The sequence below is a fragment of the Bidens hawaiensis genome, unplaced genomic scaffold (genome assembly GCF_021521415.1).
Source record: "Bidens hawaiensis isolate Kalapana, Puna unplaced genomic scaffold, B.hawaiensis_p1.1 tig00024028_1, whole genome shotgun sequence".
Lineage (NCBI taxonomy): Eukaryota > Viridiplantae > Streptophyta > Magnoliopsida > Asterales > Asteraceae > Bidens > Bidens hawaiensis.
The window spans coordinates 203853-220097 of record NW_027493789.1 but is presented as its reverse complement, the minus strand read 5'-3'; the positions used below and the strand labels follow the sequence as shown (position 1 = coordinate 220097).

At 40.2% G+C, this 16245-nt stretch overlaps 1 protein-coding gene across 1 annotated transcript; it reads left to right on the top strand.

The window, feature by feature from the left end:
* The first annotated feature begins 9278 nt into the window (after positions 1-9278).
* On the top strand, positions 9279-15891 carry LOC143568631 (uncharacterized). Its single transcript, XM_077054737.1, has 2 exons — positions 9279-9828; positions 15860-15891. The coding sequence occupies exons 1-2, from the start codon at positions 9279-9281 to the stop codon at positions 15889-15891; spliced, it is 582 nt and encodes a 193-aa protein (XP_076910852.1).
* The last annotated feature ends 354 nt before the right edge of the window (positions 15892-16245 follow it).

Here is a 16245-nt window from a genome sequence, read left to right as displayed (position 1 = left end):
CAAGCGTGGGACCATTGATCATACACTGTTTCTGAAGACGGTTGGAAAGGACCTCATCCTTGTTCAAATCTATGTGGATGACATCATTTTCGGTTCTACCAGCACCACTCTGTGTACTGAATTTGAGGGGGTTATGAAGAAGAGGTTTGAGATGAGTTCAGTGGGAGAGATGACGACATTTTTGGGTTTACAGGTTCGTCAGAGTGCAACAGGGATTTTACTGCATCAAGGGAAATATGTCGAAGACATTCACGCAAAGTTCGAGTTCCAAGATTCCAAATCGGCAGCGACTCCCATGGCGCAAAGACCACTTCTTTCTTTTGATGTTGAAGGGAAATCCGTAGATCAAAGATACTATCGATCGATGATCAGATCCCTTATGTATCTCACTGCTAGTCGTCCCGACATCATGTTTTCTGTTTGTCAATGCGCGTGTTTCCAGGCTAACCCTAAACTCTCTCATTTAATTGCTGTTAAACATATTTTTCGTTATCTGAAAGGGCAACCGAAGCTTGGTCTTTGGTATCCCAAAAACTCAGAATTTGATTTGTATGCTTTTGCTGACAGCAATTATGGAGGTGATGATATTGACAGGAAATCCACATCTGCGGGATGTCAGTACTTGGGTGATCACCTGATTTCGTGGCAATGCAAGAAACAACAGACGGTGTCTACTTCTACCGCCAACGCTGAGTATGTGGCTGCTTCCGCATGCTGCTCACAGGTTATCTGGATGCAACATCAATTGCTGGATTACGGTTTGGAATTCTTGACACTCCCATCTTTTGTGATAATGATGCTGCTATTGCAATTGTTATAAATCCTGTTTAGCATTCCAAAACCAAGCACATTGACATCAAAGTCCATTTTATTCGTGACTGTTACGACCGGAAACTGATTCATCTTGAACAAGTCCACACTGATAATAACGTGGCGGACTTATTTACTAAACCAGTCGGAACAGCCAGGTTCAATGTGCTTGTGGGATTCCTTAAGATGCTTCGTTTTGATGATTGAGTCTTACATGAGGTAAATTTGTACATAAAAGTTTTCCGGTTTTCGGTAAAATTTTTGCACAAATTTAGGGGGAGAAAATTAAAAATATTCAAAAAGAGTGTGCGTGTGTGTTTTCATTAAAAAAAAAACGTTTTTCTTTGCATGCTTAAAATTATTTCGGTCATTTAAGTCTGAAGGACATGTATCTTTACGTGTTTGGTCCTGTAGTTTACTCGTAGACAAACGGGATAGCCATTCACCTAAAGGCTGAAAGTGACCGGGGCGGCTGAGTTCTAAGCTGGTTTTTAGTTATTGTTTTAACATCGGGAAGTGATATAAATATTCAGTTACAAGCCTCATGAAAAGGTTTAAAATGTTTTAAATGAAAATATGATCCAACCTTTGGAAAACGATAGGAAAATCGACATTGTGTGCCCAACGTGTGAAGTTAATAGGCTTAAAAGGCTTTTGAACGGTCATTGTTATGTACGGTAGCTTTCCATGATGCGTAAGAGTCTAAAGTGATATAAACAAAAATTTGCTAAAGCTTATTGTGGAGAGTCATTTTGAAGACATATGTCTGTGTCTAGATACATCCCTCCGAATGATAGGCAGAAAGACAATTATCCGGTCATACACAAGCCCGTCAGTATCTTGATCACCAAAAATACTTATTGTGCATATATTAAAAAAAAATAAAAATAATATTATTTTTATATTATATCTACGTTCAAATAAATTTTAAAAGCTTTAAGGGTACAACTAGAACTACAGGAATGCAAAGCATTCCGAATGAAAGGCATATAAGTCCAACGTTCAACCTTAAATGCTTAAAAAGCTGACTCAACAATTTAATGTGTCTACCTCCGGGGTAGTGACTCGGAGATGACATCTAAGGATGAGATTCAAATTTTATCAAAAACTTTTGATCAAGTACTAGGGGGTTGGAGTCAAGTTGGGGTGATCCGGAGAAAGCCAAATAAGCTTTAAGAAGAGATAAGAGGCATCATAAGTTCAAAAGTGATGTCCATATAAGATTTAAGCCTAACTGAACCTAATGCGTATCACTGAGGCAATGAAAATCATACTACGTTTGCAAATACCTGCTATCAACCTGCTCTCTGTGTCATAATAAGGCTGAAAATGAATCATTGTGAAAGCATCCTAGTCGATATGATTCTATGTTAGGATTTTTTTTCTTAAAGTTTAGTCCCGCGTGAAAAACTGAAATATGATCCTACAATTGTTAAAAACTGCTAAAAGCCTGATCGTTGTATAAATCTTGATGTATGTGTTTTGTTTTATTTTACTTAATTTTATTTTTTATGGTATTTTGCGTCTTGGTTTTATCTCACGGTTACTCTCGTTAGGACGAACATGTTAAGGCATCGTTCTTATTAAACATGAATTGAAGGATGGTCATGTGTGGCCTGGTTAGTATGTGCATGGGTCTGGCCCATATGGACTTATCCATCTTGGATATGAGCATATATGTGTTCTAAGCCCAATTGTGTTCTCGGCCCAATGCGTTCTCGACCCAAATCTGATCACAATTGAAGTTTAAGAGGCATAATTCAGATTATGAGTTATCATTATCATCATAATCATTCAAATCCTTTATCTCCTCTGCAAACACATTAGCAGAACCTTACATCAAAGGACAATCATCTCATATACATTGTGTGTATCATCTAAATCATCAAGGTATAAGAAACCAAATCAATTAAACTACTCACGATGAACCTTAAATCGGGTTTATGGTATCTTGGACATTACACACTTTGTTGAATACATGTTTAGGAAATATTGAATGGCGATTTCGGTTGGTTTGGGTGTATTTTTGGTCTTGACTGGTTTTGACTGTTTGATTAAGTTGCAGGTTTCATGGTGTTCGTGTGAGGAAGACGACACTGTTTATGGAAACCCTTGGTTTCCATAAACAGAGATCTCCGTGTTCTTGGGCAAGGTTGACCGAGAACTCATAGTCAACCAGAGAACTCTGAGTTAATCAGAGATCTCTGGGTTCTTGATCTTGAGTTCACCAGAGAACTCTGAGTTAATTAGAGATCTCTGGGTTCTTGATCTTGGTTGCCCGAGAATAATATGTTCTCAGGTACTTAATATAATATTGATAGATAACATGGTTCTGAACCGTGATCTTCCTTAAAACATAAGAAAATGACAATTTCTTCACAAACTTTCACCATTTGTTACTTTTGATCCTCAAACTGTTTTACATGCTCAAAACTAATCAAACTCTTGATCTTATGTGGTGTTTCTGTCACCAAGCATCTAACCTGACTCGTTTATTGCAGATATGGCTGATCAAGCACCGTTGAAAACAGCTGACTCTCACAATGCAGCTGGTTGTCTGTTTGATCCCCCTCCTGCTCACCAGGAGTTCAAGTCAATGATTGTTGGGCTTAATACATGCAGAATTTCACATGCCCTTTGGGAAAATCCTGCTATATGCAAGAAAATGGTCTCGGATTTTTGGAATCATGCTTCTATCAATCAGAGGGGACCAGGGGGAGCAACGGTGATTGAATCAAATATTCAGAAGGTTCCGGTGGTCATCTCTGAGGCCATCATCCGCGAAGTACTTCTGTTTGGTGATCAACCTGATCACCCTACAGAATACCCAGTGGATGTGGTCGCAGAGATCGTTTCTCGGATGAGCTACGAACGTACTTACCCTCCCGCCATCAAGAAGCTATTCCATCCGTACTGGCGTTTCCTCATTCATACCTTCTACACATGCATATCCGGAAGAAAGGGAGGTTCTGATGAAATAAGTCATACACAGATGTCCGTGGTGGTTGCTTTGATCATGGATTGGGATTACAACTACTCCAAATTCATTTTCAATGAGACGATGAGCAACCTCAAGGGGAAGAAGAAGGAGATGGTCCTCATGTATCCGAGGTTTCTACAGATAATTTTTGATTCACATTATCCACAACTAGTGAGATCTGTAGAGACACTCAATTTGAAGAGTTTGGGTCCTACTACTTTTGGTCTGATGAAACAATCAAGGAAGGGAACAAAGATTACATACCAGGGACTTCATCCCTTGGTAAAATTCGGGAAATTTGCTGATCTTGAAGCTGCAGCTGCACCAATCGTTGCTGAGGAGCACATGACTCCGGTTCGAAGGCCAGCTGCACCGAACTTCGAACTATCCTCTGACGATGAACTAGACAGTCCTCCGCCATCTACGGCGAGAACTGAATCTCATGCACCTCCTGAAACACCCGTACCAACATCCGCTCAGATCAAAGCAATCAAAGCAAAGCTCCAGTCGACTGCATTGAAACCTCCTCAATTAGTAGTTGTGACACATGAAGAAGAGCTAGAAGAGGAAGCGGACACCAGTCTCGTACCACGTAAAAGAAGGAAGATAGATCCTAGACCGGGTGTCCTGATAACTGAGGCTACAACTACAACAACAACACCAACACCAATAGAAGCAACAACACAACCAGCAACACCAACAACAGCTCCAACTGTATCTGCTGCATCACCACCAGTTCAATCACCACCGCTAGCTCAATCTCCACCACCTGAGCCAGTTACTCAACCTCAGGTGGCACCAAGTCCTGTTCATGATCCACAACCTTCTCAAGATCTGTTATTTGATGATATGTATCCATATTTTGACTTTGAAACTCATGTTGAATCCACTTCTGGACCCTGGGGACCAATCGATCCAGTTGGTCAAGGGAGTTCCAGTGCGTCAGAGAAGGTGGCCCAAATTCTTGCCATGCAAGACAAATTTCTGCAAGACAAGGGCAAGGGCAAGGGCATAGCATTAGAGCAAGCACCAGTTGATATACATGCTCTGCAACAGCGGGTTTTTGAATTGGAGCAAGACTCGGTTGTCAAAGATGTCCGAATTCAAGAGCTAGAAGCAAGCAACTCAGAAAAGGATTCCAAGATTAAAGAGCTTCAAGCCAGTATGGGAGGCCTCACTGCCCTTTACTATGATCTCCAACAAAGGCTTGTGAGTAAATTTGGAGATGAATTCAAAAGTGCTGATGAAAGCGAGAACGTTCAAACAGCTCAAGATGAGTTTCTTCCAGCTTCAGACATTGAGACTTCTGCGGGTCTACAACGATATATGTCTGCTCCACCTAGAACTGCCGAACAACAACAAAGACTTATACGAAAAACTCTGATTCACAAAAACTCAAATCAGAATGTAACTTCGTCTGATCATCCGGAGAAGTTTGTTGTTGAGCTTCATAAGGGGTTCTCTGATAAATACGGCGATTGTTCTGGGATTGTGTCGTGGGGATTTGATGTTGACAAACATATGTGGTGGGTTAAAAGGAAGTCTGGAGGACTCAAGTATTACAAGAAGATAAAGGACTTCGGTTCATGGACAAGGGTGGACTTAAGTGAATTGATCAAGGCACCTTTCCATAACCCAAGTAACGAGTCAAAGGCACTAACTTTTGGATCTACTTGAGCAATCAAGTTGAGAAAGGGTATCCTTCGATGCCTACTGCTGAATCTTTTGTGAAGAAGGCCAAGGGTGTTCTCAATCCGCGCACTGGAAAGACGATGATGAATGTAATGTGGCCGCCCACCAAGAAAGCTACTTCAATTCCACTGAACTCAAGACTACCTGATGGTGTTCTTGAAGGCATGAAGTTTTGGACTTATGATGGTAAGACCGCAACAGTTATCATTGTTTAAAGAAGGGATCGTTTAGATTTGTTGATCCACGAGACTTACTTCGCTTTGGTGAACAAGAAGACATCAAGACGCTTAGTGGTTTTCAAATCACCGCTGAGCCCTTGTATGAGCCTGCTGCCAAAGAATACACACGTATGGTGGGATCGATAATACGCACAAAATTGTGGGCTGGAGCTTATAAGGAGGCTGATAAAGAAGCTGATGCAGAGATACTCGAACATGAAGACTAGTCAAGCAATAAACCAAGGGGGAGAATGTTGGGATATGTAAGGCCCCGAACCCCGGGAACCCCACAGTTGGTAATCATACAAAACACTTGAGAAAATAATTAAACTAGAAAACGGTTTCTTCCATTAAAACAAACATCTCAGAGTATAATTCAGCGGAAAACATAAATAATAAAATAAGTTTCCAAAACCCGGGAATTTTTCCCAAAATCAACATAGTTATCTTTAAATAAAAACTTTTAAGAATAAATGTTTAATAGTAAAACTTCGGCTCCCGTATGCCCTTCACCGTCCTAGTAGCTTCGTGCACGTCCAAGTGATAAGGCATCCTCTTCCTAACCTGAAACTCACACTAACATGCACACAAAGTCAGCTTGAGCTGAATGAGTTCAAGTTTTAAGTAAATGACATCAGTAGTAATATATAAGATAGTCAAACCAAAAGTTTTAAAAGTAAAAAGGGGTACATCCATCAAGTCCTCATTACCGAGAACTAAACATCCTCATACATACATATGCAAAAGGCATATGTAAACATTCTTTCAATTACATCTCTATATATATCACAGTATATATATATATATATATATATATATATATATATATAACATCCACGTATAACATCAGGGTCGAGCAAACGTACAACCCAAACACGTAACATCAGTGCATGCAAACACAAAGTAGGCATGCACAACATCAGTAGTCGAAACGACTACAACATCGCCAGATATAGGCCAAGAAATAATGTATATACATATATAAATATTTAACATCGAAACGACTACCATATACTAGCAAGCCTATATAAATTCGTTTAAAAACATTTCATCATGTAAGAAAACACTTAGGTGTGCATGATAGCCCAAAAGTGAAAAGAGTAAAAAGGGCATCATGAACTCACTTGAAATCAATCGAAAACCTGCAACGGGCTAGGAAATCCCTAAGTGCACAATCACAAGCAAGGGCCTGTAAAGTATACACAAAGCGTTACTAAACTAGACCGTAAGAACACTCTTGCCTAATGGGCCGCCGAAGGCCCAACATTTGGCCCAAGGTCCAACAACTTAGCCCAATGCCCAACACTTGGCCCAAGGCCCAACAACTTGGCCCAAGGCCCAATACCTGGCCCAAGGCCCAACAACTTGGCCCAAGGCCCAACAACTTGGCCCAAGGCTAAATACTTGGCCCAAGGCCCAACAACTTGGCCCAAGGCTAAATACTTGGCCCAAGGCCCAATGCTTGGCCCAAGGCCCAACAACTTGGCCCAAGGCCCAAAGATAGTCAAATCGGGTCGAATGCGCGTGCAATAAACCTTAAAACCATTTATTAATGAACCAGCCCCGAATGGACCAAATTCCATTTTAACTCTTTTCATTCAACAAGATTATGGCACCCGAGTTGATAGGGTTGACGGTTCCTTTTTAAAACTCTTACTTTAACGTTTAAACGAAATTTCGCGCACCGCCGACTCGATTGACGAAGCCCTAACCCCAACAGTCCCGAGCATCAAAAAAATAATTTTTCCACAGCCCTTAAACCCCCCTAGGGCTGTATAAACTGTTTCGGTCGGTCACCCGATCAATTAACGCATCAAACTCAACAATTTGCAATTCTACACCCGATAAACCCTAGTTTTCGAACTAAAATCGATTGACCGACCTAAACACCGCCATTGGCCATGAAATTATAATATGATGTACATGTCATACCTAGCAGGATGTTGATGCAAAAACCTCACTCGAAACAGCCCCGGAAAAGCTCAATTGGGCAGCCACCCGGTTAGCCTACAACACGACGTTTTTCGATCAATACGCGCAATATAAGGATCAATCAACGTGTAAAAGACTTGGGGAATCGTAGTACATACCTTTACTTGAAGTTCTAAGGCTTAGAATTGGCTGCAAAAAAGAAAATCGTGGGTCTTGGGGCTGCTCCTACCTGCCGATCGCAGAAAGAGATGGGGACTAGGGTTAGGTTGTGTTATAACATAATATTTTACACACTAGCCCCTCCAGATTGAAGTGCAAGGCAAAATGGAAGGAATAGTTAGGTTCTTTAACGTACCGGGATAACGTAAAGGCTTCCGAGAAACGTTGGTTAAGTCCCGAGAGTTATACATACTCTACAAGCTTTAATTCTTGAAACCGGAATTAACGGGTGTTATAGGATACAATAAATGGTTTATGCTTTTATATATGTTGTTGGGCTTTCTTTTGTAAATCGAAAAGGGTTTTCGGTGGGCTTGTGATTGTGTTAGGCTTAGGTATGGTATATGTCTATTAATACCATGCATTTCACCTTGAAAAGGGTTGGTCATTTATTAGTATTGAAGCCGTGACATTGTGTAACTCTTAAGGGCTTAAGCACCCGACTATTATATAATAGTGTGTTTTGAAGCTTTTCTTGTGTGTTCTTATTGATATTATCATTCACGTATTGAATCAACACGTTGTTATTTTCTGCATTTCATCGTGCAATTGGTATCACATTGCAAGATCCTCCAACACGGGACTTACAGAGAAGTACATTAGGGGATTATCGAGGCAAATCCAAGATAGTGTCTTCAGTAGTTCTCCTAAGGAACTTGGCGACGCAATTAATCTAGCTGCAATATTAACCGACAACCATGTCAAAGCCGGGACTTTGACATTGAAATCATCCAAGAAACCGACTGATAAACCTGCTGTTGAACCCAAAGAACCCAAACCCGAATCCTCAAACCTGCTTATTCCTCGAGCCACCAAAACAACAAGCGCAAGAACTATGCGCTGACCCAGTAAACACCCCCTCCCAAGAAACTTTATAACGGACCCCATCCGTTTTGCAGAATGTGCCAACGTCACCACCCCACTAGTTCTGCTTGCCGCCAATGCAGCCGTTGCAACCGTTTTAGACACCTTAGCAACGTCTATCGTGAGACTGCTACCCTTGCTCCCCCATGGTTTACTCCACCAAACCCCCGCCCCGTACAATTTGCTTAGCCGATTAGCCAAGTGCGGGCTTGTTATAAATGTGGTGACCCTGGCCACTTCTGCAATGAGTGTCCATGACTCATGAATGTGAACTTGCTTCAGATGGCCCCAGCCCCACAGTTCTAGCTTCAAGCTTATCAAGCCTACCAAGCCATTCAGCCAAAAGCTCCACCGTTGTTGGCTAATCAAGCTCAAGCTCAGCCGTTTCCAGCTATTCAAGCACCCGCACCCCAAGAGGGTCAAGCCGTTCAAGCCCCCCAAGATAATCATGGGCGTGCCTTCATGATGAATTCCCACCAAGCTCAACAAAACGGCGATGTGGTGAACGGTACGTTTCTTGTAGACGACCACTTTGCATCATTTTATTTGATACCGGTGCCGATATGAGTTTCGCATCCTTAGAATTTGAATTGTTGCTTGCTAAACCTCGGTCTAAACTTAAGAGCTCGTACACTGTTGAAGTAGCGAATGGTAAATCCGTGACGATCGATCCCGTTATTCGAAGTTGCAAGATGAATCTTAATGGCCACACGTTATCAGTCGATCTCATTCCGATGCAATTGGGAAGTTTCGACATCATAGTAGGCATGGATTTGTTATCCTCCCACCGTGCCGAAGTTGTTTGCTTCGAGAAGTTCATTCGTATTCCGCTCGCTGATGGTCAAACCCTTCGCGTTCTTGGTGAAAAGCCTTCTTCTTCGAGTCTTAACCTCATAACTCGCTCTCAAGCCCAAACATACTTATGCAAGAAGTATGCAGCATTCATGGTTCATGTAGTTGAAAAGAAAGGGCAAAAGATCGAAGACATTCCGGTTGTTCGTGAGTATCCTAAAGTGTTTCCCGACGACATATCTGGTTTTCCTCCCTTTCGTGAAGTTGAATTCCGCATTGACCTCGTGCTTGGTGCAACTCCGATTGCAAAGGCTCCTTACCGTCTTGCACCCTTCGAGATGCAAGAATTGTCTACCCAACTCCAAGAACTTTCGGACAAAGGGTTCATCCGCCCTAGTTCGTCTCCATGGGGCACGCCTATTTTGTTTGTCAAGAAGAAAGACGGTTCTTTTCGTATGTGTATCGACTACCGTGAACTTAACAAGCTTACGGTCAAGAATCGTTACCCCTTGCCTCGCATCGACAATCTCTTTGATCAACTTCAAGGAGCTTCTTGCTTCTCCAAGATTGATCTTCGTTCGGGTTATCATCAACTACGCGTGCATGAAGATGATATCCCCAAGACCACCTTTCGGACTCTATATGGACATTACGAGTTTAGAGTTATGCCCTTTGGGTTAACCAATACACCCGCGGTGTTCATGGACCTCATGAACCACGTGTGCAAGCCATACCTAGATAAATTTGTGATTGTCTTTATTGATGATATTCTCATATGTTCTAACTCCAAAACCGAGCATACAAAACACCTTCATTCCATCCTTGATCTCTTGAGGAAGGAACAACTTTACTCGAAGTTCCCAAAGTGTGAATTCTGGTTAAGCAAAATTCCATTCTTGGGGCACATAGTAAATTAAAAGGGTATCCATGTTGACCCAGCCAATATCAAAGCCATCAAGAATTGGAAGAATCCAACCTCTCCTGCCGAAATTCATTCGTTTCTCGGTATCGCGGGTTATTATTGTCGCTTCATCCTCAATTTTTCCAAGATCGCTTTGCCCCTAACCGCCTTGACTCACAAGGATAAACCTTACGTGTGGGGACTAAAGCAAGATGAAACGTCCCAAACTCTCAAACGTATGCATTGCGTTGCGCCGATCCTTGCTCTCCCCGAGGGCAACGAGGACTTTGTTGTCTATTGTGATGCTTCCAATCAAGGCCTCGGTTTTTTCCTCATGCAACGAGGTAAAGTCATCGCTTATGCTTCACGGCAACTAAAGTTCATGAAAAGGAATTACATGACGAATGATCTCGAGCTCGGTGCTGTTGTTTTTGCGTTGAAAATTTGGAGACAGTACCTTTATGGCACAAAATGTGTGGTATTCACCGACCACAAGAGTCTTCAACAGATTTTTGACCAAAAGGATTTGAACATGCGGCAACGTCGATGAGCCGAATTACTTAGTGATTACGACTGCGAAATTCGCTACCACCCCGGTAAAGCGAATGTTGTAGCCGATGCCCTTAGCCGAAAGACTCATGTGAAATCTACTTACTTCATAGTATGACTGTTCAAATCGATCTCCAACTCCGAATATTTGAAGCCCAACATGTCTCGGTCACTGAGGGTAATATGCACGACGAAATGTCCTATGGCGCTGAGCTTCAACTCGAAACTAAGCGTGATGGTTTGTTATGTTACCTTAATCGTTTGTGGGTTCCCAATCGTGACGATCTTCGTACCTTCATCATGGAAAAAGCTCATAAGTCGTGATATTCCATCCATCCTGGTGCGGATAAGATGTATTTCGACTTACGGTCCACATTTTGGTGGCCCGGTATGAAGAAAGACATTGCATTATACGTTGCAAAGTGCCTTACGTGCGCTAAAGTAAAGGCCGAGCATTAGCTAACATTTGGTTTACTCGTGCAATCGCACATCCCGATTTGGAAATGGGAAGATGTGACCATGGATTTCGTATTCAAACTCCCAACCACTCGAAACTGCCACAACGGAATTTGGGTTATTTTTGACCGTTTGACTAAGTCCGCGCACGTCATTCCGATCAACGAAAAGTTCTCGGTTGATCAACTTGCTCAGATCTATGTTCAGCGTATCATGTGTCGTCATGGTGTACCCTTGCGCATTATTTCCGATAGTGATAGTCGTTTTACTTCTCACTTTTGGTCATCTTTGCAAACCGTGTTGGGAAGTTGTTTGGACCTTAGCACCGCCTATCGTCCTCAAACCGATGGACAATCCGAGCGAACGATTCAAACCCTTGAGGATATGCTTAGGTCTTGTGTTTTTGATTTTGGTGGAAATTGGGGTTCTCATCTTCATTTGATTGAGTTCTCATACAATAACAGTTTTCATACGAGCATCGGTATGGCTCCATTCGAAACACTTTATGGTCGTAAGTGTCGTTCTCCTATTTGTTGGAATGAGATTGGTGAAACCCAAATCACCGGTCCCGAACTCATCCAAGAGACCACTTATCGAATTGCGCAAATTTGACAAAATCTGTTAGCTGCTCGTAGTCGCCAAAAGAGCTACGCTGATAACCGGAGATGTCCTCCCGAGTTTAATATGGGTGATCGTGTCCTTCTCAAGGTATCTCCTTGGAAGGGTGTTGTTCGTTTCGGTAAGAAAGGTAAACTATCTCCTCAGTATGTTGGACCTTTCAAAATTCTAGATCGTGTTGGTAGCGTGGCCTATACTCTTGAACTTCCGCAAGAGCTCGCGAATGTTCATCCGATTTTCATGTGTCGAATCTTAAGAAATGCTTAGCCGAGGGAAATCTCCACATACCACTTGAAGAAGTGCGCATCGATGAATCTATGCACTTTGTTGAGAAACCAGTGGAAATTATGGACCGCAAGGACAAAGAGAACAAACGTAGCCGTATACCATTAGTAAAGGTTCGTTGGGAATCTAAACGTGGCGCAAAATTCTCTTGGGAGTGGGAAGACCAAATGCGAACTAAGTATCCTCATTTGTTTGATACAGATTCTTTAACCTAATTTTGGGACGAAATTTTCAAAAGCAGGGAATGCTGTGACATTCGTCAATTTTCGATTCGTATTTGTATTTGTAAACCCGACCCGTCAGGTCGTTTGGATATTATCATTATTATATATCATTAATAAAAGTGTTTCCGACGTTTAAAGTTCAACGTTCGATGTTATTTAAAGGTTTATAAATTTCCGAGCCTTAACGTTAATCGAGTCATGCGGGTTAAAACGCGTAAATAATCCGAAACCTAAAACTATATAATTTAATTATAAAGTTTAGAGTTAAAAGTGTAAACTTTGAAAACTTATATTAACTTAAAAAGATATTAAGTTTCCATTTAAATTATTTCTGAATCTCCAAGGGTTAAAATGTAACATTTATTTAAATTATACTATTATATTAAATTATAAAACCCAACCCAAACCTTTCCCCCCGGCCACCCGAAAACATTTTTCTATTATAATTAAATATTATAAAATCATTTGCCATCGTTATAATATCTTAACCAACCCATTAATCACGTAAACCAACCCTTAATCTTGTCCATAATGCTCGCCGGAAAATCCGGGTAATCAAATTATACGCTCCTCCACCTATTATAAATAGATGCCTAAGCTCCTAAACAACTCGTTCACTCCTCTTAATTCCCCTCTAATATACTGATTTTCTGTAATTGGGAGCTTCTTTATTCATTTTTCCGACAACCTTAATCTCGGGCAAAACAAAACATACTAAGGCAATTGTTATATGCTTTTTAATGTCGACGTACCAATAAACAGAAACCCCAAGCTAATTTTAACGAAAATGGAACAGATTCTTCAATTGAATTATTAGGGTTCATGATGAAGATGATGAACCTGATATGTGTATATATATAATTTTTTTTCTAGTATCTAAACGAATGAAACCCCAGCTCAATTGTTTAAACTTGTTACGTCCTAAACAATAGACCTGGGTTCGAAACCTGGGTCAGCCGCGCATTTTTTTTATATAAAACCGGTTTATTATTATTAATGTTATTATTAAAAACTATTAAAATCCAATACTATATATATATATATATATATATATAAATATAAAACCGTGTTCTAAACGGATGTCTTCCCTAGAACAGTTGAATAACACACTAATCTTATACCACCAAGACCCGGTTCAAAACTCGGGTGAATACCATATTTTTTTTATTAAATATTTTTTAGTTTGTTAATAATAATCAAATCAGTTTAATCAATTAAAAATCAAAATAATTTTATAAAAATCTTTTTAAATTAAATAAAAATGATGTAAATTAATTATAAAATATATCTCACCATTTCACACTTAAAAACCGAGTTTTTCGTTTTCGTAAACTGTAACTAAAATTCGTTCATTAATCGTCACGTAAACTTTAATTTTCTAAAAATCATTTCGTTAAAGCAATAATTATAATTACGACTAATAAACGATAGTTCAAGTATTTCGGAAGTATAAACTCCATATTCTCGCTGTTAAAATACTTATATCTTATATTAATAAACAAGTTACCATTAAACATAAGTAATAATATAATAGTCAAAGAGCTATAAAACTTGTAATAAATTATAATAAAATATTAACTGACTTATAAAATTATTCATGCAATTAATCAACCTTAAAATTCCCGTTAGAATACTTATTAAAAGTCATGTTTATTCTTATTTATAGTTCGTACGGGTTGACCGCTTTGGTTTTCTTTGACGCCTTCGAGTTATTCTTATTCCTTTCGCTTCAATCTCTTAGGTGAGTTTCTCACACCCCCTTTTTTTAACGCTTTTACTTTTGGGGGTAGCATATATATCCTATTAAACGCAAATCGATTTTAAACTTAGCTATTAAACTGCAATTCATATCGTGGACTTGTGTGTTATATGTGCTTACTTGATTATGTGCTCAGCAAGTGGTTTCCTGAATTAGTATGATCATACGCCATCCTTTGCACTCAGGACCATTTTGTTATGAGTGGAAAAGGGACCCTCGATCCGAGTACGTTGGCTGTTTCCAACTAGAAAGGACATTGCATGCGAAGTAGTTTAATTATCACAAGTTTCATGGAATTTCAAGGTTTTTATGTATTTATTCAAACTTATCGGAACTCACCAACTATTAAGTTATTTGACCATATTTTATATATGCTACAGCTACTGTCATTAGAGGCTGAAGACGAGAAGACACCTAGAATTCATAGGTTATTTAATATTCAAAATTTATCATATTTGATTGTATTTTTGATTTGTATTGTTACCTTCTTACCTTGTGTGACATGATGCTTTAATGAATTAATATTATTATAGTCACAAAATAGTGTCATTTGTGTTTGAACAATCTGTACGTCACACTTGGGCGTTTCCGCTTTAAGCCGGGGTGTTACACTTCTTGGTAACTTGATATCCAGGATAGCCTTGATCTATTCGGGGCTTGCTTGTATTCCACTTTTAGTGACCATGTATCCTAGGAATTTTCCTGCTCTAACTCCAAAGTGGCACTTGGCTAGATTCAACTTCATGTTGTACTTATCCAGGATATCAAATACTGTTGCCAGATCTTTGAGGTGATCCTCAGCTTTTCTTGATTTCACCACCATGTCGTCTATGTAGACATCCATCGTGTCCCCCAGTTGGTCTTTGAACATCATGATGACCAACCTTGGGTATGTTGCAACTGCATTTTTTAATCCAAAAGGCATTGCAAGATAATAATATATGCCTATGGGAGTCATGAAGGCTGTATCTTCTTGATCTGAAGGCTCCATTTGTATTTGTTGAAATCCCGAGTATGCGTCCATGAAGGTTAGTATCTCGTGACCAGCAGTTGCATCTACCATTGAATCGATGTGTGGAAGTGGAAAGGGATCTTTGGGACATGCCTTGTTCAGGTCTGTGAAGTCCACACACACTCTCCATTTCCCGTTCTTCTTCTAGACTACAACTAGATTGGCCAACCATCTAGGATAATAGACCTCTCTTATCATCTTGGTTTTGAGTAGTTTCTCAACTTCTTCTTGTATGATGGCATTTCTTTCAGGAGCAAATTTCCTTCGCTTTTGATGCACTGGCCCGAAAGAGTTATTTATACCAAGTTTATGAGTAATAATAGATTTAGATATACCTGTCATATCCTCATGTTTCCAAGCGAAGGTGGAAGCTCTTTTCTTCAAGAAGGATATCAATCCTAGCTCAATATCCTCAGGCATAGGCATACCTGATCCTAACAGAACTTTGATCTCAGTATCCTGAGGATCCAAGGATACTTCTTTCACATCCTGCTCCCTAGATTGCAGGACCTCCCCTGATTGTTTCTATAATTGCTATGCTGGAGTAGGTTTTGCGGCTGACTTCATTGATGATGCATAGCAATCTTTGGCGTCTTGTTGGTCACTTTCTATCTTGATAACTCCCTAAGGACTAGGAAGTATTAAACATTGGTGGTACGTTGAGGGTACTGGCTTCATGTCATGAATCCAAGGCCTGCCTAAGATCACATTACAACAAGATAATGAGTCAATAACACAAAATTTTTGTAGAGAGTTTACTCCCTCTATGTATACTGGAAGTTTGATATCTCCCAATGTATTCTTGGTCTCTCCACTGAATCCTACGAGGACTGAGGATCTCGGGATAATATCAGTTTCTGAGATATCCATTTTCTTCAAAGCATCAAGTTGGATGATGTTCACGGAGCTCCCGCAATCGATAAGTATCCTGCAT

What these genes read in the sequence shown, in the direction of transcription:
- LOC143568631 (XM_077054737.1), top strand. Translation starts at nt 9,279, where the DNA reads ATGAGTTTCGCATCCTTAGAATTTGAATTGTTGCTTGCTAAACCTCGG. An exon ending in GATTGCAAAGGCTCCTTACC is followed by an intron (nt 9,829 to 15,859) that starts GTCTTGCACCCT and finishes ATGCTGGAGTAG; the next exon opens with GTTTTGCGGCTGACTTCATT.